This window comes from Equus przewalskii, chromosome 2, assembly GCF_037783145.1.
Source record: "Equus przewalskii isolate Varuska chromosome 2, EquPr2, whole genome shotgun sequence".
NCBI classification, from domain to species: Eukaryota; Metazoa; Chordata; class Mammalia; order Perissodactyla; family Equidae; genus Equus; species Equus przewalskii.
In genome coordinates this window covers 23,023,098-23,050,237 of record NC_091832.1, presented here as the reverse complement: position 1 = coordinate 23,050,237, position 27,140 = coordinate 23,023,098, and the positions used below count along the sequence as shown (strand labels likewise).

The window sequence follows — 27,140 nt, the reverse complement described above, 5'->3', positions numbered from 1 at the left end:
TTTCCCTGCCACGACACTGGAGACAGCCACATAGTCCACCTGGTGCAGCTGCAAGATGATGGGACCTCCTTGAGCTTGAATACCCACCTGCATGACTATGTGGATCACTGAGCCATGACAAACATGCAGCATGAGCAAGAAATAAACCTTTGTGGTGTTATGCCGCTGAGTTTTAGGGTTAATGAAGCTCAAAGAAGGAAGTGGCATGAGATGAGGCTGGGAGGTGGGCGAGGGCTGGATCGAGAAGAGCCTTGCACGCCTATCAAGGGCTCGAATTTTATTATCAGACAATGGGAGATGATTGAGAGCTTTTGCCTGGGGCTTGGCATGTCAGATCTGCATTTTAATTAAACCATTCTGGTAGCAGTGGGGAGGATGAATTGGAGAGTGTCAAGAAGCTACGAGATCAGTAAGGAGGCTGTTACAACCCACAAAGAAGATGATGGACTGAACTGGGGGAGTGGTAGTAAAGATGGAGAGATATGTGCTAGGAGGTACATTGGGAGAGCTTAGCAATTAATTGAATGTGGCTGGTGAGAGAGAGGGATTAAACAGGGACGATTCCCAGATTTTTGGATGACTAGGTAGGGTATGGTGCCGTAAACTGAGAAAGGAGACAAACTCTGACCATTTTAGGAGTCAATTATGAGTGAAGTTGGGACACGTGGAGTTGGAGATATTGCTAGGACATCAAGGTGGAGATGTCCAACAGGTAGTTGGCTCTGTAGTTTGATGCTGAGTGGGGAGGCCGAGCTAAGGAGCTAGACTTGGGAGTTATAAACAAATAGGCGGTATCTGAAACCACGAGAGCTGGTAAGATTACCCAGGGAGAATGGTCGGAGTGGGCAGAGCAGTAAGGCAAGAGCAGCGTCTCGGGGACATCAAAGGAAACAGAGAAGGAGTGGTCAGAGAGGTCTGAGAAGAATCAGGGAGAATAGCACGAAGGTAAAGAGAAAGGAGGGTTTCAGAAGGAGAAAAGAAACAACAAGAAGTGTCCAGTAAGATGAGACCTAAAACCGTCTTTTGGATTTGGCATTGAAAGCGGTGGTGTTTGGGGCCGGGGGTGGTTCTCTGAGAATGATCTTCATGTGAATGGTTTCAGGGGAAGGCTGGGGGTAGAAGACATGGTGAAGCAGGTGAGGAATTAATGGGGAGAGAAGACTGAGAGGCAGCCAGTGCAGACCACTCTTCCAAGAACTTGGAGAAGTTCCCAGAGATGCTAGAGTTCTACTCCTCCAGGAAGGCTCCCGTTTCGTTCAAACCAACCCTGCCCTCTCGCTTCCCAAATGCCGAAATCTATGGAGTTCAACAGTGATCACCTTGCCATTTCAGCAGATTGTCAAATGCTACTTTTCTACGTGAATCCCACTACCCTGGTGAGTCTGCAGGTGTCACATACCAGCCACCAGATGAGGAAAAGCTGAGATTAAAAGAAATATAGGCTCAAGATTAGAACCAAGGACTTAAGTCAGTCTTAGGAAGCCAGAAGAGCTTGTAGGAGCAAGAGATAGGCAAAATCAGCATGAAACACGGGGTAAGTGAAGCCAAGAGTGAAGGGAACAAACATTTGTGGCCACGTGTGGAAACGGAGATGAGGATTGGGGCCTTGAACATTCTCAATGAACTAACATCATTCGGGAAGGCAGGTCTTGCCAGAATCAAGGGCCTCTGGAAGGGCCCAGAACAGCTCCTTCCATCTGTCTTAGTGGCACCATCGGGCATCTGGCAGCTCCTTGAGAGGCTGAGGACAGCATCTTGTTGTCTGGTGCCCTTCACGTTCCTGGCACGGGCCCGTGCAGACGAGGTACTTAGTACAAACCTGTTGCGTGCAATCAGACCTACAGGGGGCAGACCAGCTGCCCGACCTCAGCTTCCCATGCACAGAACTTTGCCAAATCGCAAACTCTAGCAGAGCCGCCGTGCTGACAGCGGACAATGGGACAACTGCGGCTCACTTCCTGTTCCTTGCAGCCACGGCTTTTGTTCACTTCTGAGAGTACGTTCTCACCGATGGAAGCAAGGAAGTCACACTGATGCTCCGCGGAGAGTGCGGGAGACCTGGCCCTCGCTTTCCAGACGTGTTCTGCCAGCAGCAGGCTCGGGTACTAATCCTTTCCCACTGCTCGGCCACGAGCTCGTAACGCTGTTTCCAACTTGCAGAGATACGGGAGATGAGATTTTAAAAGGCTGGTTATTTATGGCCTGGCTCCTGATGGATACAACAGATGCAATTTCATGGCCTCCATCAGAAGAGAACAGCTTCTTGGGGCGGCTTAGAGCACTGTGATGTGGCAGGGAAGGAGACGGAAGCAAAGGAATCACAAACCCATATAGGGAGGCAGGAGGTTCTGAGTCTCACCTCCTCACCAGTTCAAGAGGCCTGGGTTCAGCAGCCTCAGTTATGCACCATCTTAGCTGCTTCCTGAGCATCTCCTCCAGCTTGAGACCCTGACCCTGCCTTACTCCTGACATTCAAATAGGCTGAAACCCCAAAGGACAGGCATCAGGCCTACGCCACTTCCATGGATGAAGTTCAAGGGCAAATGGGGCATTATGATGATGGGCCTTTACATATGCAATCCCTCTGCCAGGAATGCTGTTCCCCGGGCCCTTTCCGTGGTGGCTCCTTCTCAGTAGTCAGGTCTCAGGTTAAATCCTACTCCCTCAGAGAGGCCTCTTTTGACTCCTTTATCTTAATCGGGTCCCTGCTACTATTATTCCGCATCCTGTTCGTTTCCTTTGTGGTATTCATCACAAGCGTATTTTACATTTATTTTGTAATTATTCTATTAATGTCAGTCTCCCCCAAGTAGGCCAGAAGTCCCATAAGGGCAGAGGCTTTATTTGTTTCCTCTGCCACTGTATTCCCAGTGCCAAGCCCAATGTTAGATAACAGAAGGGCCTACGTATTTTGTTTGAATGACTGAGTTATGATGGAAAGATGTTGGTAATAAAGATGGAGAGGGTAAGGCTGACAGTGATGATGAAGGAGATGCTATTGATGAAGATGATGCTGGTCCTGATCATGGAGATGACTTTTCAAGGCCCTGCCAGGGTACTTTTTGAACATCAATCTTTTCACGCACAGTTATTGCCTGAAGACTGGTGGACCACCTCCGCCAGTCTTATCCCAAAGACTGTGTATGGGTAACCATGGGCAGCTGTGTCCCTGTATCCAGGCTCATCTCCTTCCCTGCTTTGGCCCTGACGTCCCTCTCTGTGCCCATTTTGTGCTGGAGATGCTAGTGATGTCACTATCACCCACGCCACCCCAGCCCTGCTTCTTCCCCTGTGTTCCTCTGTTTAGGAAATGACCCTACCACAGTCATCCAGCCAGAAACTTGAGGATCATCCCAGACTCCTCCCCTGCTTCATTCCTCTTTTCCAACAAATCCCCAAATCCAGCTGATTCTGTGTCTGAGGTGTTTTCTGAAGTCCCCGCCTCCTTGCCATCCTTTCCCAGCTGTCCTAGTTCAAGACTGGATCATCTCTTGCCTGAGTAGTCAGGAAAAAGTTTTATAGCTGGTTTCTGAGGCTTCTAGTTAAACCCAATTAAAATTCGGAGAGATTGTGTTACTTCTCTTAAAACACTTCAATAGCTCTCTACAGGCTATGGAATCCTCTCTTGGATGGTGAACATGGGCACAAGTTCTTCATGATCCATGCTCTTCCCGTGCTCATTTCAGGCCTCATTTCCTGCCCTTGCTCTCTTGCTCCCTGCACCCCTTTGCCATGTCCCAAACACACTGGAGCTCTTTCCTGCTCCATCCCGGTGGCATGTGCTCACTCAACCCTCAGTTCAACCAACAGTCACCCACTCTGGGACTCGTTCATCTGAGTCCTCCCAGCAGCTCCTCCGTCATGTCAGGAAGACTGACAACTTCTTTGGAGGACATCCTTTGTCTTTGTCTTCCCAGTGACCTGGTTTTCCTTTGGTGAACCACCCCTCCTCCACTCCTAGTCTTGAGGTTTGGGTGGGGCAGATGGCCATGTGACCTGGCTTTGGCCAATGAGAACACGCTCTGGCTACAATGGTGTTGAGCACTGGGCACATGACTCAATCTGGTCCAATCAAGGTTCATCTGAGGGTTTCTGTGGGAACCACTAGCTGGGATTGCTAAACCAACAAGACCGAGGGAGCCGATGGTAGTCACCTTTGCTACTGCATGGGCAAGCTTATCTGAGAATGAAGCCAACACCCAGGATAGCAAAGCCCATGGGAGGGAGAGAAACAGATTCCGGATGACGTTATTTGCATTTTTTGATCCAGCCATGCCTGAAGTCAATCTCTGGGCTTTTCAGTTATAGAAGCCAACACATTCCCTTTTTAGCTTGAGTCAGCTGGAGGTGGGGTTCTATTTCTTGAACCAAAGGAATCCTAGCTACTACATTTCTCTTTTTAGGCCCTGTGGGAACTTCTTTATACCTCTTAGAAAAATACCCGACACATAATATTGAAAAGCATTTAATTGCATTCTGCCTCTTCACCTCAACCATGAGCTCCAGGGTCCAGCACGGTGCACGGCTATTACATAAACATTTGTGAAGCGAATACATAACTCCTTGGGAACGAGACTGTGTCTTTGTCTCCCTCGCACCTAGGAGATCCTAGTTCACAGAAGGCTCTCAAGAAATGATTACCGAAAATAAATAGGGGAAAAGTAACAAAGAACGTAAAAGATCTAAACCAATGGTTTGATAAAGTATATGTGAAGGAATAAATAAGTGAGTAGTGATTATTAACAAATCCCCATCGGCAGGCTGTTCTCGTTCTAATTATAGCTGAATCTAATGGCTCCTGAATGAAATATCTAGTTAAAAGTCACGGAGATCAAATGGTTCTAGTTGGCTCAAATTCCATGTGTAAAGTGCTTAATAATTAAAATCAGGTCTTGCAAGAGGAGAAAGAGTGTTACTAGCAAAATTTTCTAACTGAATGTGTGTAGAGTAGAGTAGATGCAAGTTTTTGTTTCCGCACCTATAAAAACAGAGCCAACAAATGAAGGGGAACGAAGTAAAGAGAACCCTCCCAGCAAAGGAGCGGTCAGCTGAGGGAGCTTCAGGAAGACCTGAGACCAGTTGAGTGCTGGATCCAGCCTGCTTTCCAGGGAAATTCTCTTTCTAAAAACAGCTGAAGGCTATTGGGCGGCCCTGGAGGCGAGACCTGGGAAATCTTGAGAGGAGAGCAGACTTCCTTCTATTCTCCTCCAGAGGGAGAGGCTGCCTAGGCTCAGAGGTGGATGGCAGGGCCCCAGGGTGGGTGCTCGGTGGGGAGAATCTTCCTGAGAGAATTCCTGGGACCATGGCCTGGACCCGTGTCTCAGGCATCAGGGTAGCTCCCACTTGGGCCTGGTGGCCGGGGCAGCAGCCCTAGGATGATGCTCTCCCTGCCCTCTCATCTCCCATATCAAAATGGCACCCACCCTTCAAGACCCATTGCAAATGCAGCCCTCGCCTTGAGGCCTTGGTCTGCCCTCTAGGACAGCGTCCTCCTCTGAAGCCCTGGGGTGTGCTCGTCTTTCTTTCTTACTTTAAATGCTTGGTGGAGGCAAATTTGTCACATGAGGTCCATGGGGGCTTGGCTTGGGGGTGTAGGGACATAGAGAATGGGCAGGCAGATCCCAAATGCTCAGAGTGAAATGAAGAAAGAATGAAAATCAAAGTCTAATGAAGGAGTCAAGGAAGAGAAGCCAGGATCACCAACAGAGACTGACCCACAGAGGCGACAACCAAGAAGATGGGGGGAAGGTCCTAGGGTCTACACAGAGATTCCCCCATGAGGGAAGGAGCTTTGAGCACCATCTACCATTCACCCTGCCACAAACACACCTCTGTGGCTGGCACTTCTGCTGGTCCCCAGGAAAAGGGTGGCTTCAATTCTGAGTGCAGGTCAGGCCCTGCCGGCCTGCCCTGCTATAGGAAGAAATTGCCACTGTGGGGGAAAGAGAGAAGCAGAGAAAGAGAAGGAGCAGAGGAGAGAGGAAGGCCCAGCTGAACTCATCGGCCTCACCGATCAGAGACAGCAGGAGGGTCCCAGGCAGAGACGTCCCTCCCTGCTCTGTCTTGTACAGTGGTCTCCTGAATGCCTTCTCCATACTCTCTGCCCCTTCTCTCCAGCTGTGCAGAGCCCTAGGGCAAGGGCTGTGCCCGACTCCTGATGGAGTTTCCCTCCCTGCTTGTCCTAGCCTTGCTCGGAGCAGCCAGAGGTAGCTGCTTTTCTAACAAAGCAGCTAATTGGCCAGTCTGGGGCTGGGGCCCTGCAGAGAAGAAGTGATGCTGCCCACAATGTGCACTTTGAGAAGACAGTGTCAGAAAACTCACTGCCCCCCTTCTGACCTTTGCAAGGGCCTCCTCCAGTCTGACCTAGGGGCTCTCTCTCAGTCCCCTCACCTGGGTTTCCAGGCAATTTCCCTGGGAGCTGGATCAGTCGGAGTGACCAGGCTGTGCCTTTCTGCCTAGTGAGATGCCACTGGGCTGGCAGGCTGGGAAGATGCCCTCAGTGGGATCTCCAAGAATGGGGCTGACGAGGCTCTGAGTTGCTGGAGATGCCTCATCTTACCCTTTTCCCCTCAAAGAGTGAGCCTCTGACTCAGGTTCCTATCCCAGGAGAATTACACCTCCTATGAGCCAGGCAGCAGTTGATGGGGTCAGCCCTTTCCACACTCTTTGTAGGTTGGCGTGACGAGCCCCATTTTTCAGATGTGGGAACTACGGCTCAAAGAGGTTATTAAGTATCCCAAGATTACACATCTATGAAGAGGTGGATCTGGGTTTGGAGCCCAAGTCCATCTGACTCCCAAGCTTGCTCTCTCCCTGGTTAGATGCCAAGACACAGGCTCCCTGCTTAACCGTGGAGGGACTGCAGAGACCTCTCCCTATCCTTGGAGGTGACATCTCTCTTTCCTCGTGGTCCAGAGGAAGAGCCTGGAGAGACTCAGATGGCGAGCACTGAGCATGAGGCAGAGGAGAAGGGAGAGATGCTGGGTCTACTGGCTTCTCAGTGGCCTTCGATTCACTGATTTTCTCCACAACGGAGAGGCCGGCTCTGAAATGGGCTGGCCATCACTTCTACTCACTCCGGGAACACAATCCTGATTCTCCAAGGATCCGGGACCCCGGGTTTTAACAGGGTCTTCTGCATCCTCCAGTCCCAGACCTCTGAAAAGTCCAGGGGCCTCATGAGGAAGCCCAGCATTGGTAAGAGTACTTTCCTAGAATTTGAGGGAAAGGAATGGGGTTCCATGGAGGTCACAGACAACTAATTGGGTCAGAGCAGAACAAAGACCCACCACCCCAGAGAAGGACCAGTGAGCAAATCTGGCCCCAAAGTTGAGTCCAGTGAACTAGAGATAGAAGCATGTATGTGTAAGGGCGTTGACTTGGTGATGTGCATACGGTGGTTACTCGGAGGGATGTGTGTCGGGTGTGATTTGGCCGTGTGTGTGTGTGCGTGTGTGTGTAGTGGGGGAGTAATACCAAATATACTGTCTGGATTGTAACTCTCAGTCAATTTAAACCCAGCTTTTGCTCACAGGCAATCACAAAAAAAGAAAAGCAATTAACCTTAGGGAGAGTAAGCCTACAATACTTGGAAATCTCTCAACATGTCAGAATTACAGGGTTCAGTGCTCGCTGCAGCAACAGCCTTCTCCTGTTCAAAACATGCGCTGCCAGATTCCCAGAGGCCAGTCGTGGACCAGCAAAAGATGAAGAGGTGTCCACTGCTTGCTGTACCTATATGCTAGGACCCCGTAGTTGCGGGTGCATACCGCTACTGATGTGCGCTCCCCCGCCGCTGTCTCTCATTATGTCAGTTGCCAATTGATTATATCCTGCCACGGTTTTGGCTTTGACTTGTTCTTTGTTTTATGAAATAGTGTTCTGGGGAGTTGGCAGGGTTTTTTTTTTTCTAATATCCTCCTGTGGCAAAATAAAAAGTTATCAACCCTATGTTTACCCAGTTGTTTGGAAATTTTACTAGTCCATAACATCCAAACAACTGCAACCCCTAATTAAAACTCTCCTGTTTGTATGCCACTTGGAGGAGGCAAAAAGTGTGGAAACTGAGTCAGGGACATTCCATGCCACCCCCTCCTTCTGGAATCTGCTATCCCGTAAGGGGTAAGGGTGGCAGTGGATTTTTTTTTCTCTCAAATATGTTTCTGTCTTCTCAATACGGGAAAGGATGCCCAGTTTGTTCATATTCATCTTTTATTACAGGATCTGCTGTCTTTCTCTGCCTTGGCACAGAACTCAAAAGAACATCCTAAAATCTTCATGTATGCCGATAAAGGCGGTACCCTCACCAACCAGCAGCACTGGCTCTTCACGGGAATCCGGGGACCCACAAAGGAGAGAGGCAGGGCAGAGGGCGGGCTCTTTGCACAGACGTCCTGAGCGTCGGAATTTGTTTACCCACAATTGCTCTGCAAGTATAAATTAGGATGACAAATGCATCCTCGCTGGCAACAGTGACACCCACCCTGTAAATAATTATAATTTAATCTTAGAGCCAAGAGTTCTGAATGACTCCCCTAACGATTTTCTCTGCTTCATTCCTTCCCCACTGAGTAACTTAATAGGAAAAGGAATGCTCTTTCAGATTCGTTTCACTCCAGAAGTTGGGACAATGTTTAGACTCACACCTGGGGAGGCAGAAGCTGTGGGAGGCCGAGGGCCCACGGATAAACAAGTGAGTCAAAGAGGCCTTGGGACTGCAAGAGAGGGAACTGATGAGGATATTCATCCTGGTATCTGTTTGTAGAAGTGAAAAGTGGGGAACGACCTAATGAGAGATCTGATGAGTACACTATGTCAGTCCTCGGATGGAAAGCCGCCCAGCCACGACAACCCTTCACAGGTGTGGCAGGACATACTGTGCTGTTGTGGCTAATATGATGGGCTTTCAGGCCCAAGTAACCTGGGCTTGCCTCCCAGCTCCGCTCCTTACTAGCTGTGTGACCTCAAGCAAAAGACATAACCTCTCCGGGCCTCATTTTCCTCATCTGTAAAAGGAGGAAAATTATATTCCCTATTCCATCGAGTTTTTATAAAGATGAAATGAAATTATAGCTGTGAGGGCTTAGAACCAGCCAGCCACATCTTGACAAGAAATGCTCAATAAATAATACTATTATTACGCCAGTGATGTTTTGGAGGCATCAGTAATGATACGGGAAAAATTTTCATGATATAATGCGAAGTTAAAAATACATAACTACAGATATACTTTAAGATCCTAATTTTGTAATGTTAAAATATATATAAGTAGCCAGTTAGCTCGATCTCGGCAAAGCAAAAAGGCCAAAGGGGAATACATCAAAATTTTAATGCTCGTTCTTCATTTCTTTATACTTTTTAAATATTTTCCATGTTTCCTAGGAGCATATATATTACACTTGCAATCAGAAAAAATAGGTACTTTATAAAAAGAGTCAGAGGGCCTTCAGGCTGGACAGGTCACTGGGAGTCTAGTGGAGTGAAAGGTCATCTAGGCTTTCCCCCAACTCCTTACTCCCAATGTCCAGCCATTGCTCCTAACCAGTTTACAGAGCATCAGCCTTCAAAGCGCAGCTTAAATCTTTGGCTCACATGTGTTCCTCTCAGAGCCCCATCCAGGGTGTAAATGACCTGGCCAAGGTCGCACGACAAGCTACGAGACGGAGGTCTTCTGACTCCCAGGCCAGCTCACCTTCCACCGCACCAGGAGATACGAGTCCTCCGGGCTCCACTGGCCCCCAGATCTCAGCGGCTGTACTTGGGAGGAGTCCGTTCCTGCTTTATCCCTCTCAAGTAGTCATACTTGGCTCCCACCATGGGTTTGTCTGACTTTCCCCACATCAAAGGACCATGTCTTACTCAACTGGTGTTTCTACCACAAAGCATGAAACCTGCTATAAAAGAGTGTTCAGTAAACGTGTCCCCACCCCCGACTTCTTCCTCTCCCTCCCTTCCTCCCCAGCCCCACTGACCGCTGTGTCTCCGTCTTTCCTAGGCACTGTCCTTGCTGGACTCTTGCAGCTACCCACCTGACGCTTCACTCAGAGTCCCCAGTGACACCTCCTCTGCCCTCACCCCCGGGCGCCGAGCCCTGCCTTCCCTGGTGCTGTGCAGCAATGAAGCCTGCGACTATGCCCACCTTGGCTGAAGGACATCTGGACACATCCTTGTATTGCCTCCCGATGTGCAGACGCAGGTCCCCTGATGCCTTCATCCTGATCGCACAGCCACAAGGATCATCCAAGAGAGTGTTCTAAACGCCACACTACACCCTCAAGGCTTGTCACCCAAACAGGAGGCTGGACAGTACCTTAAGCCAACCTCACCTAGGCATGTCCCATGGGTCCAAACTACAAGCAACCAAGGCTGGTAAGTCTCTAATTCTCCCTCTCCTCCTGAACCCGTCAACATCAGGACTCTCCAGGAGGTTCAAGCACGCCACGGAAAAGCCTGTGCTTTTCAGTAAAGCCTGAACAACAGGGAGAAGGGGAGGCCTTGCCTCCAGACGCTGAGACTTAGTGCCTTTCTTGTCTCAGGGACCTGGGAGTGAGAAAAGCAATTGCCACTTAAGGTTCTGTTCCAGCTTTCTCAGATGCTATGAATATGTCTTCTAGAAATGGAACAACATTTCAAATCATTTCACTGGGACCCTGTCCACATCCTGGGACCAGGACACTTTCAGTCTTAATGGAAGTTACTCGACCAAGACCCATCATGAAATTCTTCAGAAGGACACGCTTCAAATCAGATACCAAAATTTACCCCAGTTCTAAAAATATGCGTGATTTCTCATTAAGATGAGAGGAATGCTCTCCAACAGCAGGTGTGGGAAGTGCAACGAGGCCTTCGGCTGCAGGTCCAGGCGCCGAGGATACGGGGCATCCCCGAAGCCACAGCGGTGGGGACAGGGGAGGGGTGGGGACGGTGTGCTTACCAGAGGGAGGAGCCTTCGGTCCCCGTGACTTCCAGAAAGTCGTAACCATCCTCCAGCTGGAAGTCAATAAAGACCAGGGCGATGGTGTCTCCCAGTTCGGCCAGGATGGTCCATGTGCAGTCGGCATTGTTATGATACTCCGAGGGGAAGTGGGGGCTGGAGATGATGCCGCTCTGGCCCCGCAGGGTCCCGCCACAGGCATCGTCCGCTGTGGGCACAGAGACAAGATGTTCACGTGAGTTGGTCCGGCTCCCAGGCCCTGGCACTCATCATGAGCTTCACCCATGAGAGGCAGAGAGGATCCTGGAACATGATGCACAGACAGGATGGGCCAAGATCCTAGATTGAATCGGCTTGATAATAATGACACCAAACACTTCCATAGCCCTTACCGTGTGCCGGGCCCTGTTCTGAGAATTTTAGATATTATTTAGAATTATTTAGATTTCGATATTGTTATCAATTTCCTCATCGAACAGATGAGAAAACCAAGGCACAGGGAGGTTAAGCAACCTGCCTGAGGTCACACAGCCAATGAGCTGGGATTTGAACTCTGCCCTTCAGAGCACATTGTTAACTACTACCCCACATTGCTCCATGATGACCAGGAAGGAAGGAGAAATCAGCTGTCACGTTTATTTCCACGGTCGCGACTGTGGTGAGTAGGATGTTTCTTCCTACCAGATCTTAGTAAACGTCAGATGTGATGGAACAAAACAAAAATGCAGCACAACTCCCTGGGACACCTCAAGCCCATCACAGCCCGGCTGGACCTCTGCAGTCTTTCCTCCTGCCCCTTGTCCCCAGGCCAGCTCTGTTCCTCCTGCCCTCTGCCTACAATGCCCTTGGTCCAATAACTTTTCTGATGCTTGGAGACCGGCTCCAATGCCACCTCTTGGTAAAGCCTCACTCCTTGAAGCTTTTAGCAAGTGCTCTGTCCTCTGTGCTCCCGCAGCAACGTGTCCGACCTCAGACAAGGCACGTCGCACTGTTCGAATGACCTGTTCACGTGCCTGACTTCCACTCCAGGTTCTGAGCTCCACTGGGATCCCCAAGGGCAGGGACCCTGTTCTGCTCATCTCGGCAGCACAACGTGGCATAATCTTTCTGCTCTAGCCTAAATATGAGCTGAGACTCGATAGTCAGAAAAAATGACCCAAGGAACACGCTCTGGCCCATAGCAGTTATGAGCACTGGCTTCTGAATGACGGCAGACCTCAGTGGGGGTCCCTCCCCTGCTGCTTGCTAGCTGGGTGATGGAAGGAAAGGCATCCAAACTTTTAAGCCTGCCCTCCTAGTGCCTTACTAATGCAAGTAAGCAATTATGACACACTTAGCATCTGCTGCATTAGAGATATAGACTAAATTGCAAAGAAAGGAAAAATGCAGTATCAGGGTTGAAATGTGTATCAGAGGCAGCAGAGAAACAATAATAAAGCTAATATGTATCGAGCATTTATACTCTGCCAGGCACCATTCTAACTACTCTACGTATTTCCTTTAATACTTACTATGACCCTATGAAGGATCATTCCCATTTTTCAGGTAAGGAAACCTAAACACAGAGATTCAGTTATTTGCCAAAAGTGACACAGCTCGTAGTGATTAAAAGAGCTGGAATTCTAAGCCTGCAGTCTGACTCCAGGGCTGTGCTCTTAACCCATTCACTCCCCTCTCTCCCAGGAGCACAATTCACACTCTAAGGACAAACATAAGCAGCAAATTACTTTGCTTGGGTGAGTCAATATGGGAAAGCTTAACAGAAAATGTGCCCTTAGAGCTGGGTTTTGAAGGATGAATAGAAGTTCACTAGATAGAGAAAAAGGGAAGGGTATTTAAGAGAAGGGGGAACCAAATGTCATAAGCACAAAACCACAACGCATGTCTAAAAGTTAGAAGACAGAAAGGATGGGCGATGGTCCTGGAAATGTAGAGAGAGCCACATGATAGAGAACACTGGGCCAGAAAGATTTGGAAGCAGTGGACTATTGGCAAAGAGAACGGATTTGGGGGTCGGGAAGATCTAGATTTGAATTCAGCCTCCACAATTTGCCAGCCATGTGACCTGGGGCTTATTTCTGTAAGCCTCATTTTGCTTCTGTACAGTGGTATGTTGTGATGACTGAGTGGGATAATGAAGGTGACAGTGCCTAGCCTTAGCCAGTGATTGGCATATGGGAGAGACCCAACAAATCCTGAGTTCTTCTTTTCCTTCTGCTTCATCTTGAGGATCAAAGGGAGCAAAGACATATGATTCGGTTTGCATTGTAGAGAGATGGCTGTGGCCATGGCAAGTCTGAGTCGAGGGGGTGGGCAGGATGCTTTTGGTAGGACCTAGTCACCAAAGTCCAGGGGAGGCCAGATGAGATCTAAGGCCATGGGGATGGTGGGAAGAGACTTACTTGAGAGATATTTAGGAAATAGAATCTACAGGACTCAGCAGTTGCAAGGGACGAATTCTGGTGTTAGGCATGAGCATCTGGACGGAAGACAGGTGCCATTTCCTGCAGCAGGGAGCACCCTGTGGTGTGGAAGGCGACCAGGAGTTCAGCTGTGGACACCAGGGCCGAGTGCGTGGGGGGCGTCCTAGATGGGAGGTGGAGCTGACAGCCAGATACACAGAAGCGGCGTGGGATGGAGATAAAAGTGAGTTTCTTCAGCGGCCTGAACTATTCTTATTAATGTCATCCTCGAGGGGCACGGTCTATGTCAAGAGAACGAGCCCCTTTCTACATGCCAGCTCTCAGGTGTGCGTGAGCACAGACGTGAAGGGGCTGCACTCAGTAGGTGCTCACGAATGTTTCCCTCCCACACCCACGCACTGAGCACCCACTGTGTGCCGAACACTGGGTGAGGGCCGGCACCACATCCTGAAAAGCCTGATTTTGTCCCTGCCCCCAGGTGTTTCTCAGAGTCGGGCCAGGCGGGCAAACATGCACACCCCCCAGAATTGTTATTTGGGGATATCAAGGCACAGTGATGGCATATGGACTTAGGGAGGGCTTCAAAGAGGAGGCAGCATGTGTGCTGAGACATCCAGCCAGCCAGCCATCCATTCATTCATTCAACGTATGTTTACTGCATGCCTACTACACGTCAGCCATTGTTCTAGGTGCTGGGGATTCATCTGCAAATAAAACAAACAAAAATCCCTCCCGTGATGGAGCTCACACTCCAGTCAGTGGTAACAGATAACGTCCAAGACAAGCAGGTAAACCTTCGGGTAAATGAGGTGGCCGTACACGCAGGAGGGTGGGGAGTACGCTGTGCTGGGAGTGGGGTACGGACATTTCAGAAAGGAGACCAGGGAAGGCCTCACCGTGAAGCTGACATTTGAGCAAAGACCTGAAGGAGAGAGCAGAAGCCATGTGGTTATCAGGGGGAAGAGCATTCTAGATGGAACAGCGGATGCAAAGGCCACAGGGTGCAGAGGCCTAGCACCGTTGAAGAGCATCCAGAGACCTGAGGGGCTGGAGCAGTGGGAGCTGGGGGAAGAGTGGCAGGGGACGAGGCCCCATGCAGGGCCTTAGAGGCTACCGTTAGGGACTGGGCTTTTACTTGAGTGAGATGAGAAGCCAGTGGAGGGTTCTGAGCAAGGGATGATGTGATCTGGCTTGTGTATTAACAGGATCCCTCGAGCTGCTGTGTAGACAACAAACCAGAGACGGTGAAGGCCGAAGCAGGGGAGCTTGTAGAGGCTACTATCATGACGCAGGTGAGAGAGGATGGTGGCTTGGACCAGGTGGCACCAGTGAGATGTAGTCAGAGTCTGGTTACAGTGGATGCTGAGCTGGCAGATTCCCTTCCTTTGAGAGCTGACTGCCCGTAGGCTCAGGGGAGGGGTCTCCTGGGTGGAGGAAGCAGCAAGAGCAAGGCAGCTGGATGGTGAGTGGTGTGTACAGGGACTGACCAGCCAGGGCTGCCTGAGCTCTAAGGCAGAGGCAGAGATGGCAGAGCCAGGTCGGGCAGGAAGGCCGGGGTTCACTCTGAAGGGCCTTGAATGCCAAGTGAAGGAGCTGGGTTCCATCTCCTCCACCTCCCTCCCTTGCTACCCCCCAGTCCAGGGGCCCAGGAAGCAAGGAGGCAGGGCGGGTAGGCAGAGTTCCCTTGCCTGGCTTTGAGTCCAGTCTGATGGTGCTGTTTCTTGGTCTTGTCAGGCTTTACCATATTTCCACCCAGGGGGTCTCTTTGGCGGGAGGCTATGAAGTCTGACGTCTGAGGCAGTTTGTCTCCCTCTGATGTAAATAACGTCACCATGACCATTACCAGGGAGATAAGCTACCAGAGCCAGTCAGCAAGTGGGAGATGTGTCAACGTCGTTCCCAGCAAGCACCGGGCCTGCTGGTCCCCAACAGTCCCACCCTGGCCCTGTCTACACTGGGTGAAACTGTCTATACCTTTAGCCACAGTGGCTTAATCTGGACTGCACTGAAGCTTAGGAGAATCACGGTGAAAAAGGAGTAGGAGTGTGCTGAAGGAGGAAGAAGAAGGGGCTCCTGGCAGGGGGAACAGAGCCCTCCAAACAGGGGGCCTGATGGGCAGGGCGTGCTTGGGGAATGGCCGGTTTCCACCGCGTGAAGGTGCGGGATGCGCGGGATGCTCTGTGCGGTGGCCGTGGGAAAGGAGGGGAGAGATGGGCTCAGAAAGGCCGTGACGGTCTGGCCAAGGGGTGGGATTCTCCGCTGCGGTGTCGGGGCCTCTGTTGGCTTCCCAACAGGGAGTACAAGTGCGGACCTGTTTAGGGGATGACTCTGTCCCTGCGTGACGGACGGATGCTGCCGCTTGTGGGGTGGCGAGGGTGGCAGGTGAGACCAGCAGTGAGAACCGTGAAGCAGTTGTTGCAGTCCTCAAAGCCTGACCCGGTGGCAGTGGCAGTGGGAGGGAAGAGAAGGACCAGAGAGATTCAAGAGCCAGGCGGGGGGAGAGGCAGGAGGACGCGGACTCCACCCAGGGATGGGCAGTCAAGACGAGGAGGAGGGAAAGAGGACGGTGAGGTCCCTAACAGGGCAACAGGGCTGATGATGGTGCTGTTTGCGTAAACCGGGGCCCCAGAGGACAAGCAGCGCTGGGACAGCGAGGGCCCCTCTTCCTCCGCCTGAGGGACAACCAGCTGGCGATGCCCATGGGCCTGGAGCAGAGTCCAGAGGACCTGGAGCCTGAGAGGCTGGGAGTCTGCAGGATGAAGAGGGAACTCACTCCATGGGGGTGGAGAAAGGCCGGGGCCAGAACTGACAGTTGATGAGCAGCAGGCAGAAGCACGGTGCTGAAAGGAGGCCCAGAAAGGGCAGGCCGAGGGGAAGGGAGCTCCCGGAGGAAAAGGCGAGCGAGCAGCGTCAGGAGTGCAGGGACTGAGCGCTGAGAACTGAGTGACCCCAGCCACCCTGTGTGGAGAGGTCTCTGCCCAGGCCCATGGTCCCCTGTCTCCTTCGACCTGGTCCACATTTCTCGGTGGATGATGCATCAGCAGGGAATGCCGAGGGAGGCGGGTCTCGGGGGAAAGAGAATGACCCCGCAGCCTCCTGCTTAGTCCCCGTCTTAGAAACCCACCCGGACATCCACCGGGATCTCAGCCTCAACCCCACATGATGCCCCCTCCTGGCCCCCCACTGAACCCGGAGCTCCCTGTCTTGGAGATTCAGCACTCTTCCCCGAGTGCCTCATGCCGCAGGCCGGGCGACATCCGCAGCTCCCCAGCACCCCACATCCAACCACGACCAAACCCTGCTGGCCCTCCTAACTGGCTCTGGATTTGGTCTCCCGCCTCCGCTGCGTCTGCTCTACTCTACGGGAACCACGCTCCGAGTCAGCCCAGCCGCCAAGCCCACCCCTGGTCTCCAAGGCCCCCTCCTGCCCCAGCCCGCGCACGCTTCACGCAGACGCCCGGGGGCTCCCGGCAGCACAGGCCTGATGACGCCGCTCCTCTCCGTCAGAACCTTCAGTAACTCCCTCCGCCGCCCAGGATAAAGGAGACCAGCTCCAGGCTGACAGGGACCTTCCGGGGCCTCCCCTCATCCCGGACTCTGCCGCCTACTTCCCATGTCCACTCTGGCTTCCTCTTCTGATTCGCCAAGCATATCCCTGCTTGAGGACCTTTGAAAGCGCTATTTTCTCTTTCTGGAAACTTCTTTCCTACCTCGTTGGGCCTGGCTGGCCCCTCCTCAGCCTTTCGGCCCCAGTCTAACTGTCACTTCCTCAAGATTCTTTCCAGGAACAGAATACCCCTTCTCCTCATCTTATGCTTTCAGTGCACCACATACTTTCCCATAATTAATTGATCAATTATGTAATTTACTGAATGTCTGGACAGTAAACTCCGTGAGGGCAGGGGCCATGTCTGTTCTGTCCCCAGCATCAACCACACTTCCTGGTGTATAGCAGGCACTCAATAAATATCTGATGAATAAATAAATGAAATAGGAAACTGAAGCTCAGAGAGGTTAAGTAACTTTTCGAAGTTCACACAGCAGGTGGCCGAGACAGGATTCCAGTCTCTCTGGCACCAGGACTGTGCTCTCCACACTACATCACACCTCTCTTCTTGACAGCAGTGTAGTAAGCCAGCCCAAGATATTCAGACTTCCCTATTTTAGTCATTGACTAAATTCTAGACTGTGCTGGAACTGAGGGCTCAGGAGCTCGAGACCCTGTGGCCAGAGCCGCCAGTCTGCTCTGCAGATGGCACCTTCGCCGCGTGAGTCCCCCTGCCTCTCAGGCTCCTCCGACACCTTGTTCCTGAACCGTCCCGTTTTGATTGAAGACGCTGTAAAAGTTGTTTGGAGATCTTCTCACACTTTAAACAAGGCATCATATTTCACGGTTACAACTTCAGAGTCGTAAAACACAACCTTCAGCTGACACCACAGTCCTAAAATACTCATTTGCTCTCTCTCCTTCTCTGGCGATGGGCAGTCGGCACGGCCATCACGTCATGCACACGCTAAGCCGCAGGTGTGTCAGGCTGCCAGTTGCCTTTCCAAGCTCAGGACTTGATTTACGATCGACTTTAAGGTCCCCTGAAATTTCTTCAATTAACTCTAATTTCAGAGAGCTCTCCCTCAGCCCCCTCTGACGCCTGTGGACTCTCCCATGACTCACAAATCTCAGGTAGGGATGGAGGAAGCTGCGTCATACCCCTCCTCCTCCACCCCAGGTCAACTCCAGCACATACTCTTGGAGGCCTGGAAGGTTCGGGGTCCTTGGCATTGAGCTTCTGTCCACATCCTCCCTCCCCAGGACATGAAAATCCCACAGGCCCTGGGGGAGAAGCCGCTCGCTTGCAACTCAAGGGCCAGACTGAGAGAGTCAGGGCATGCGTTCCCCAGAGCTCCAGGGCTCCCCGTTTTCTTGTCCTGTGTAGCCCAGCATCCTGGCTAGGGCCCCCATAACCTGCTCAGTCTCATCAGTCCCTTCTCCTGGGGGCTCAGGGTCCTGCCCCTCTATCCTTGGCTTTATCAAGAACACCCCTCCTTAAAATTAAGAAATTGCCAATTGCCCGAGAGCATTGCTATTTCTCCCCCCTCCAGACTCCTTGCATGGGGATGCCCCTCAAGGTGTCCTTCTGCAGGGACCCTGCAGACAGGACATGGTGGTTGGTCAGAGAACTTCCTTGTTGAACTTTCATTACAGGCCAGGCATGGAATTACCTGCATTTTCTCATTTAGTCCTCAAACCGCTTGAAGAGACAGGTGCTCTATCACCCACATTTGACAGATGAGGAAACTGAGGCTCGGGGTCACATGCCTCCTAAATGTTGGCACACGGATTCGAATCCAGGACACCGACTCCTGACCCACACCGTTACCCACCTATTTCTCTGCCCCTCAGGCCTCGGTTGCTGCAGTTCTGTTCCTGACGTGGGCTGGAGCAGGGTCCTGCAAGCCCCAGACCCTGGAGAGGGGCTTTCCAGGTATGAGGTGCCCCCCCACACCCGCCTTGCTCCCCTCATTCCTCTGCCTGAGGGGCCTGAGGCAGGGGCTCTGTGCTCCCTCCAAAGTGTGGGCTCAGCTGCCCAGGCTCAGGGGGAGGGGTGAGCCAGGTTCCTTCCTGAAAAGGAAAGCAGCCCCTGGCCCCTGTGCCCCGCCCCCCAAAGCGGCATCTGCCCAACAGAATGACCTCAGGCCCTTTCCTGGAGGCTTCTCCCCTGAGAGCTCATGGGACAAGTTAAAGAGGAGGTCCAGGGGAAACCACGGGAGCCTGGGCAGTCCCTGGCTGGTGGACCCATGCATGGGATGCACCTACGAGAGGACCAAGCTCTCAGGCCCTGGTCCACCCAGCGGAAGGAGTGACAGAAGCGCTGGCGGCATCATGAGTCTCCTGCACGGGTCACAGGCCGTTGTCCTTGCCTGCAGTAGGCAAGGGTGGTCAGGAACAGGGCTGGTAGGCACACGGACTTGAGCGGAATCCTGGTTCCACTACCCTCTAGCTGTGTGATCACAGGCAAAATACCTCACCTCTCTGGGCCTCAGCTTCCTCACTTGTAATAGAGATAACAACATCTCAACGGTGGTGGTCAGAATCACAAGGACAGCTAACTCTCATTGAGTCATTGCTGTGAACAAGGCCCTCCGCTGTGTGCTTGGCATTTGTCAACTGGAGCCTCATTTCTACCTTATGAGTCAAGTAAGTTTATTCTCATTTACGGGTGAGAAAACTGGGGCACAGAGAGGTTGAGCAACTAGCGCAAAGTCACTCAGCTAGTGGATTTGAGCGGCAGGGCCAAGATTTGAATCCAGGTGCTCAGACTCCAAAGCTCATGTTCTGAACGGTTCTGTAGTAACAGTCATGGTAAAGGGGACAGGAGAAAGGCTAGCGGTCCCAGTGGGAGTCCAGGAACCCCACAGCTGGGAGTACCTGGGAACTATGATCCACGCCAAGGCCCCAAGCTCAGAATCACTCAAGGTCCACACTGCACCTGGCTTGCTATTTGGTGCTTTCTGCATGTTGTGTAATTTGATGAGCACAAGGGGGCCCAGACCCTCCTTGCTGTCTACATGGCCACCTTGGGGTCCCTTACCCCTCCCCCAGATCTCTTTCTAGCTCAGAACTGCCCCAGCCACAGAATTAATACCCCACCCGGAGGTCTCACAGGCATCTCAGACTTTATCTGGACAAAATGAGCTCCCTGGATTCTCCTTGGGGCACGCACTTCCTGCTCCCGGTCCCAGGCATCCCCATCTTGGGCGTCAGCATCCCCACCTCATCAGCACTCCAGAAAGAGCTTAGGGGTCAACCTCGACCCTTTGTTCCATCAGCACCTACATCCAATCCACCAGCAAGGTTGTTGGCTGCACGCCCCAACCACGGCCCCAGTCTACCCGCTTCCCTCCATCCCAGCCGTGACCAGACTCCACCGAGATGCCTCACCTCCAGCCTGCATGCCTGCAAGACTGCCTCCTAACTGGTCCCCGGTTGTGCCTCTTGTCCAACTACAGTCTCTCTCCTTTCTAGCATCCAGAGTGATCTTTTTAAAAATTTAAGTTAAATCGCACATATTTCTTCTTAAAACTCCTTGCTGGCTCCCTCCTGAACTTAGAACCAAACCTAAACATCTTGCCCTGCTTCACCACAGCCCTACCCTTGCCATCTGCCCTCTGCCCCACTCTACTTTGCCACATGGGCCTGTTTTCTGTTCTTCTAACATGTCAGCCTCTCTCCTGCCTCAGGGCCTTTGCACCTGCTGCTCCTTTTGTCAAGAATGCCCTTCCCTAGGTCTTCACATCACAGGCTCCTTTTTGTCATTCAGGACTCAGTTCAAATGTCACCTCCTCAGAGAGTCCTCTCGTGACAGCACCATCTAAAGTAGCCTCCTCATCACTAGCTATTTTATTTCCTTCATAGCTCCTATCATGATCTGACATTTGTTTGAGTTTTGTCTGTTTTCTGCCTCCTGGCTGCTAGAATGTAAACCTCATGAGATCATGGAGTTTGGTCTGACTTGTGTTCATCCCTGCAATTCTTTATATCTAGAACAACATCTGGCACTTAGTAGGCAGTGAATAAATAATGATTGAATCAATGACTGTCTGGCACACAGTAGGCACTCAATAAAAAGTCACTGAATCCTGAGTGAATGAACGAGTAAGGCTGCCACTCATGTCCCCACTTTAAAGCTCAGGGAGGTTTAGCAGGAAACCACCACGACACAACTCACAGCTAGGAGCTGGCGTGGCCAGGGTTGAACTGAGGCCTGTCTGACTCCAGGTTCTTTCCATGTGCAACACACTCACTGTCTCTGTCTCACATTCCACAGGTTCCTCACCCTGGGGCCAGGAACTCTGGAATGCAGCTCGGTGCTCGAGGTCCAAGCTTCTGCAGACAAAGTGCCCACTTCCCCGGGTCTGGTGGCAGCCTGCAGGGTTTGGCTGGAGCCTCAGAGCCCAGGCGTCCCTTGCTCAGGCTGCTTTCTTGCCACCACCTGCCTCTCAGCCTCCAGCACATGTGAACCCTGTCCTTCCCCAGGCAGCCTTCTTTGATGCAGAGCCAAGTCCTCACAAGTCAGAGGCCAGTGGCTGAAATCCACGTCTTCCTTCTTGTGGATCAAAGAGGGTGCACACAGCTCGGTGTCTTCCAGGGACCTCGGCCTCGGAAGAGGTGCCCAGAGTGACACAGAGCGCGGAGGGGTGACTGGCCCGCCTCCTTTTCTCTGCCAGCAGGACCAAGCCTCGACGGGCCACGAGCCTTGGGATGGAGACTTACACTCACTCTGCCCCCTGACCCCAGCTGGCCCCCATTCCCCCTTAGTCTTGGCCGTGTCCCCAGACCGAGCCCACATTTCAGCCACGCACTTGGCTGTTCCTGTATGAAGCAGGAGCACGCTGCCCTCCACCCTGCTCTGGGAAGCCTTGAACTTAGAAAGCTCATGTCGCTCAGCGCTGCTGGGCTGGTGGGCTAACTAGGCCGGTAATTTCCCTTCGGGGCTTGTATGCCGACATGATCCTGAGGGTGAATTAGACCCATCCAGCCATGTAGTCATTCAGCAAATATTTACGGACCACTGCCCGGTGGATGAGGTTGACCCACTCGCAGATGCCAGCCCCTGTGAGTTCCACACGAGAGGGGGAGAGACCAAGAGGTTTTAATCCTCCATGAGTATGAACCCCTTAACTCTGGCATGACCGTGGCTCCCGGCATGGCACGGCACGGAGGAGCCCCTCCGCTCCTGTCTAGCTTGGCCTCCTAAGGAAGGGTGGTTTGGGAAATCACTTTCCAAAAATTACTGACATCACTGAGGATGCTTCTCAGGCTATTCTTGCCGCTTGTTGCGAATGGAATGGAGACATGGACCCGAAACCCAGGGAGTGGGGTCCCGAGAGTGGGACAGTCACATCTCAGCCCCCAGGCACCAGGGAGCCAAAGCCTTCTGGAAGCAAAAGGTGGCATCCTCAGCTGGCTTCCCAGACGGGAGCATTCCCTGGTGTGGCTACATTGGAAGCTACTTCAAGAGGACTTAGAAACGTCCGCCTGGGACTCTTTCCGGAAGGGCCTTGTGCTCCACGCTGAGGAGTCTGACCTTGACCCTGTCAGCGATGAATGGCCACTGCCTCAGTTCTAAGTAACAGGTGATTCTGTCAGATGTGCATCTTAGGAAGTTTGCTCCCGCCGTGGAGAATGGATTGGGATGTGTGTGCTGGGGGACTGGAGGGCGGCCGCCCAGTGAGGGATACTTTGCAATGAGACAGGCGAGAGATGACAGGGCTAGATTGTCACTGGCCAGGACCCTCTAAATAGTGGCAGAGGCGTGGAGGGGAGGGCCGGAGCAGAGGGAAGCTTGCCAGGACACAGTGACTGATGACGCAGAAGGCAAAGGGAGTGAGGAGTGTTAGATGCCACTGGGGTGTCTGGCTGGGCGACATCAGAGGGTGACACTCTTCACTGAACTGGGGAAGGCAGCCAAAAGCAGGTGTGGGAAAATAGAAAGAGTGACGTTTTGGACGTGCCCCCTTTGAAACCCACTCTGAGGAGGTTGAGTGGTATCTGATATCCATAAGGGCCTGAAGTGTAGGACTGAGGGTGGGGTGGGAGGGAGAGATCAGACAGTGCCCCCAGGCGACAACGAGAAGCCATGTAGTGGATGAGAAATTCCAAGAGATGCAAGACGTTCGCGGCGAAGGGGCCACGCTGGACCCTCCAGCATTTAAGTGGAAGGAGGGCAGGAATCTCAACATGTGAGAGTGTGGAAGAGAATTGGGAGAGCCTTGGGAGAGAGAGTCATGCCCCAAAAAGGCACCTCGTGCTCATGAATGACTGCTGTGACGTGAATGCTGGGGGAACACCCTCACCCAGCCCGCTCCCTCCCGTTGAAAGGCCGGCCCTTGCTGCGCCCCACGCCCAGATGTGCAGACACGGGACTGCGGGGCCATGACCCGACTTGGCAAAGGAAGGCCTCGGTGAGGCGGCCCTCATCACTCACCTTTAACTAGCGGGTGAATGAAAAAGATACTTTTACAGGCAGCCCCAGAGTTTCTTTCAGGTCAAAGCTCTCTTTGATCCCGAAAGTGCCACCCTATCCCTAAATAGCTTGGGTGGGGATGGGAGACATTAGCTTGTAAGGAGACGGCAAAGCCACGGGGCTCCTGTGCCTTAGTCGATGGAAGCCCCGAAAGGAGGTCAGGGTGCCAGAGGCGGCAGAGTGGAGGAGGCTGGAGAAAGAGGTACAACGCACACCACAGGGGAAGCTGGAGCCCGCCAAGACAGACGCCAGGGAGAAGCTTCCGGAGAGAAGGGGCCAAAGGACTTGGCGGCTCCTGATGGCTCAGACTTTCATGTTAAGCCGTTTGCCTCGCTGAGATGCAAACTCCCAGCGTCACCACTAATCTTCAAAAAAGACTGTGCCACATGCAAACACCTCTGTTAGTGGCTGTTGTTTTCTGCTTTTGGTTTTGTTTGGGGAGGACAAGAAAAACAAGCCAAGCTCTCAACGTAAACGGGCAGAGCAGAACTAAGGAAGGCGGGGCATGGTAGTGAGGTCAAGGTTCGGAGGACTCAAAAGCTGACACAGGCTCCTGAAGATACTGGCAGGGAGAGTGGATTTCCACCGCGTTAGGATGGGACATTCATGTGAATTACACTTTACAGGACAGGGTGACTCCCCTCTACCTCTGACACTTGGGCTACATTTGTTTTTAATTTTCATATGGATTAAAAGAGTATGATATTTATAGAGCTGTAAGAAGAGGGAAAACTGTGGTTTATATTTCTCAACTTACATACTTGATTTCATTCACTATCATGTTTCAAATTCTATTACCATGTCACAGCTCCGACACCCTTCCTTGGAAGGTCAGAGTGTTAAAGCGTGACATCCTCTGGGCAGGGGCGGGTACGGATGCTATAAGGAGGGCTGGATATGGCACTTCAGGTAGTGGTTAAGCCACTCAGGGCCACACACCTGTGTGTGGAAGCTGAGGTCTCGCGTGATCGGTTTGGTCGTTCCTGATGTCAATCACATGAAGAGAGGCACATCTCGATTTAGAAATGGGGGCTGAGAGGATGGGACCTAGGAAGGCAGGAAAGGAGACTCTAGTTCCTTTGGGCTCCACCAAGGAGGACCAATACGGCTGAGGCTGATGCTATTGGTTGAAGAAGGCTAAACAAACATGGAGGCAAGTGGCAACTCAGATCGATCGGTTGTGGCTTGCCTCTTGGGAAGGAATTCACAGCTGTGTCTGAACTCAAGTGGAAAGGATGCTATGATCAATTAATTATGTCTGCCATGAGAGTGGGAAAAAGAGAAGAGATATACGTGCCAAATATTTTCCACCCCTGGTGTAGACAGTCTAAAGGGTGTGCGCATATGGTGGGGGAGGAGCTGCTTCTGGTCGTTTGACGGTAATTACAGAAAACCTTCCTGTGAGAGAAAGGCAAAATTTGAAGCCAGGAGAGCAACTTGTTCCAATCTTTTCTCAGCTGCTTGAAATGACCCCCCAGACCTACGTCTGGGTGTATGGAATTTAAAGATGAGAGTTTCACGAAGAAAAGAGAGGTCAACAGTGCAAAAGGCTGTTGGGAGGTCGAGGAAAATAAGGGCCAAAACAATTCTGATTTGGCAACATGGCGCAGAATCGGGGGAGGCAAAGGCCAGCCTGCAGGGGAGCCATAAGAGACGAGAGATAAGGAGGAGAGACAAGGCTGGATGGAGTTTTCAAGATGCTCGGCACTGCTGGTCGTGTGGGGAAATCCTACAGTGTGATGTCACAGTTTTTAAAAGGTGGTTAAAAAAAATCTACATGCATTATAATCCCAATTATGTACATACTTATAATATATGCATATGTGCAATATGTATTGGAAGAAGACAGGAAGGAAATACATGAAAATCATGGTTAAAAAGGGTAAATTTTGTTTCTTCTCTATTTTTTCTGTATTTTCGAAGACCATTTAGAAATGGTTGTGTTATGTTCATCACCAGATAAGAGGCATGGGAAATTATTTTAGAAATAAGCTTGGTTATTTTGGGGTGGGGCAATAAGAAATAGACTGGGAAGAGGGTGACCAACGGTCCTGGTTTGCCTGGGACTAAGGGGGTTTCCAGGATGTGGGAGTTTCAGAGCTTAAAATGGGAAAGTCCTGAGCAAACCAGGACAAGCTGGTCACCCAGCTGGGAGACGGAGGCAGATGTAGCATTGAGGGCGGGTGGGGTTTGCGTGCGTGAGTGCATGTGTGTGAGGTGACAATTGGAGTAAAAAGATTTTGAGCACATTTGGAGGCTGAGAGGAGGATGCCATTAAACAGGTAGAGAGGTTGACTTGACAGAAAAAGAAAAAAGAATAATTGCCGGAGTGAGGTCAGTAGGAAAACAGCCGGGGGAGAGAATCATGCACAAGAGGAGAGATGGTCTGCAACAGGAAGAGAAATGATGTTTCTTCTGAGACAGGAGGGCTGAAGCAGAGGGCAGATGGGCTAAAAATAAGTCTGTTGATGTAGGGGGAAGGAGAGTGAGGCGGTGCACACCTAAGAAGCCCCTCGAATACCTGGGGGCCCTGAGGACCCTCGATGGCCCCCCATATCGGCTCCCCATAGTAGGTACCCCACATCCTGCTGGAATGGGTGGCGCAGCATCCCCACTGGAGGCTGGGTCCCACTGGGGGCTCAAGCATCCCCTCCCAGTTGCCACCCACCCTGTCAGCCGTCTCTGGCCACCTACCTCTGCAGGAGGGCAGGGGGAAGTCCCACGTGGCACTGTTCTCGGAGCCTGAGTGGCAGGTGAGCACGGCGTGGCCCTCCAGGAAGAAGCCGGGGTTGCAGCTGTAGCGGACCTTGTCGCCGAGGTTGAAGGTGGAGCCCTGCTGGACGCCGTTGGGCAGCCGCCCGGGGTTCCCACACGTGTGACTGGGAAGAACTGTGAGGAGACGGAGAGAAACACAGCCCGTGAGCCGGCTCCAGCCCTTCACCCCGCTTCCCAGCAGCACCTCCCTCGGCAAGTCTCCTCCCCGTGCCTCTTTCCCTCTGTAGGACTGGGCTGGCCCTCGCAGGGGTGTCCAGTCCATGAACACTCGCAGAGTGACGTGTCAAGGAGCAGTCACACCTACGATTTATAACGTGATGTCCAGGTTTCCTGCCTTTTCTCCTGGGCAGCCCTGGATGTGAATTATGTCCTTCCCATCACTTGAGACGCCCCAGGGAGATCACTTTCATCTCTTGGGTTTGGTTTCTCTGATTTCAGAGCCCACACCCCTCACTAAACACCACGGAAGGGACGCAGAGCGTGGCATGGAGCAGGTGCTCGTTAAACCCAACGTCCTTTTCTTCAGGTGCACCTGTCCCGGCAGCCAGGGGGCACTTTGGCGGGTTTAGGGGAGCTGAAGGGGCCGTTAGTGCTGGAGTAGGCAGAGGGGTGGGGAGACAAGAGCCTGACTTCTGATCCGACTGACCCATTTAAAAGGGAAAGGGGAACCAGAGAAGGCCGTGTACAGCGCGCAACCGAGCCAAAGCCATCAGGGCAGCGTGCTCTCATCATCCAGCGGAATCGGCCTTGGTGAGGCTGCAGAGCATCACGACCCGCCAGTCAGGAGCGGGGGGCGGGGGTGCTCTGTGCCGAGTGACTGTTCAACCTGCCCCAGCTCCCCTACCTTCCCCCCCAGAGTTAGAACTGCCTGTGCCCTGAAGGTCACACCTCCCACCATTCTAGGATGTCCCCAAAGGGCAAGGACGAGGAGTCACAGCCACATCCAGACTGCCATCCAAGTACTTCTCCATGATTCACCCGGAG

General features: G+C 52.1%; 1 protein-coding gene across 4 annotated transcripts in view; it reads right to left on the bottom strand.

Annotated features, from left to right (window-relative positions):
• CSMD2 (CUB and Sushi multiple domains 2) overlaps positions 1 to 27,140 on the bottom strand; it is a 592,849-nt gene that overhangs the window by 371,818 nt on the left and 193,891 nt on the right. For all 4 annotated transcript variants that reach the window (XM_070594988.1, XM_070594992.1, XM_070595001.1 and 1 more), the window contains exons 4-5: positions 26,076 to 26,270; positions 10,934 to 11,141 (exon numbers count right to left, since the gene is read on the bottom strand). In XM_070594988.1, coding sequence (XP_070451089.1) covers positions 10,934 to 11,141; positions 26,076 to 26,270 — 403 coding nt within the window. The remainder of the gene's footprint in view (positions 1 to 10,933; positions 11,142 to 26,075; positions 26,271 to 27,140) is intronic.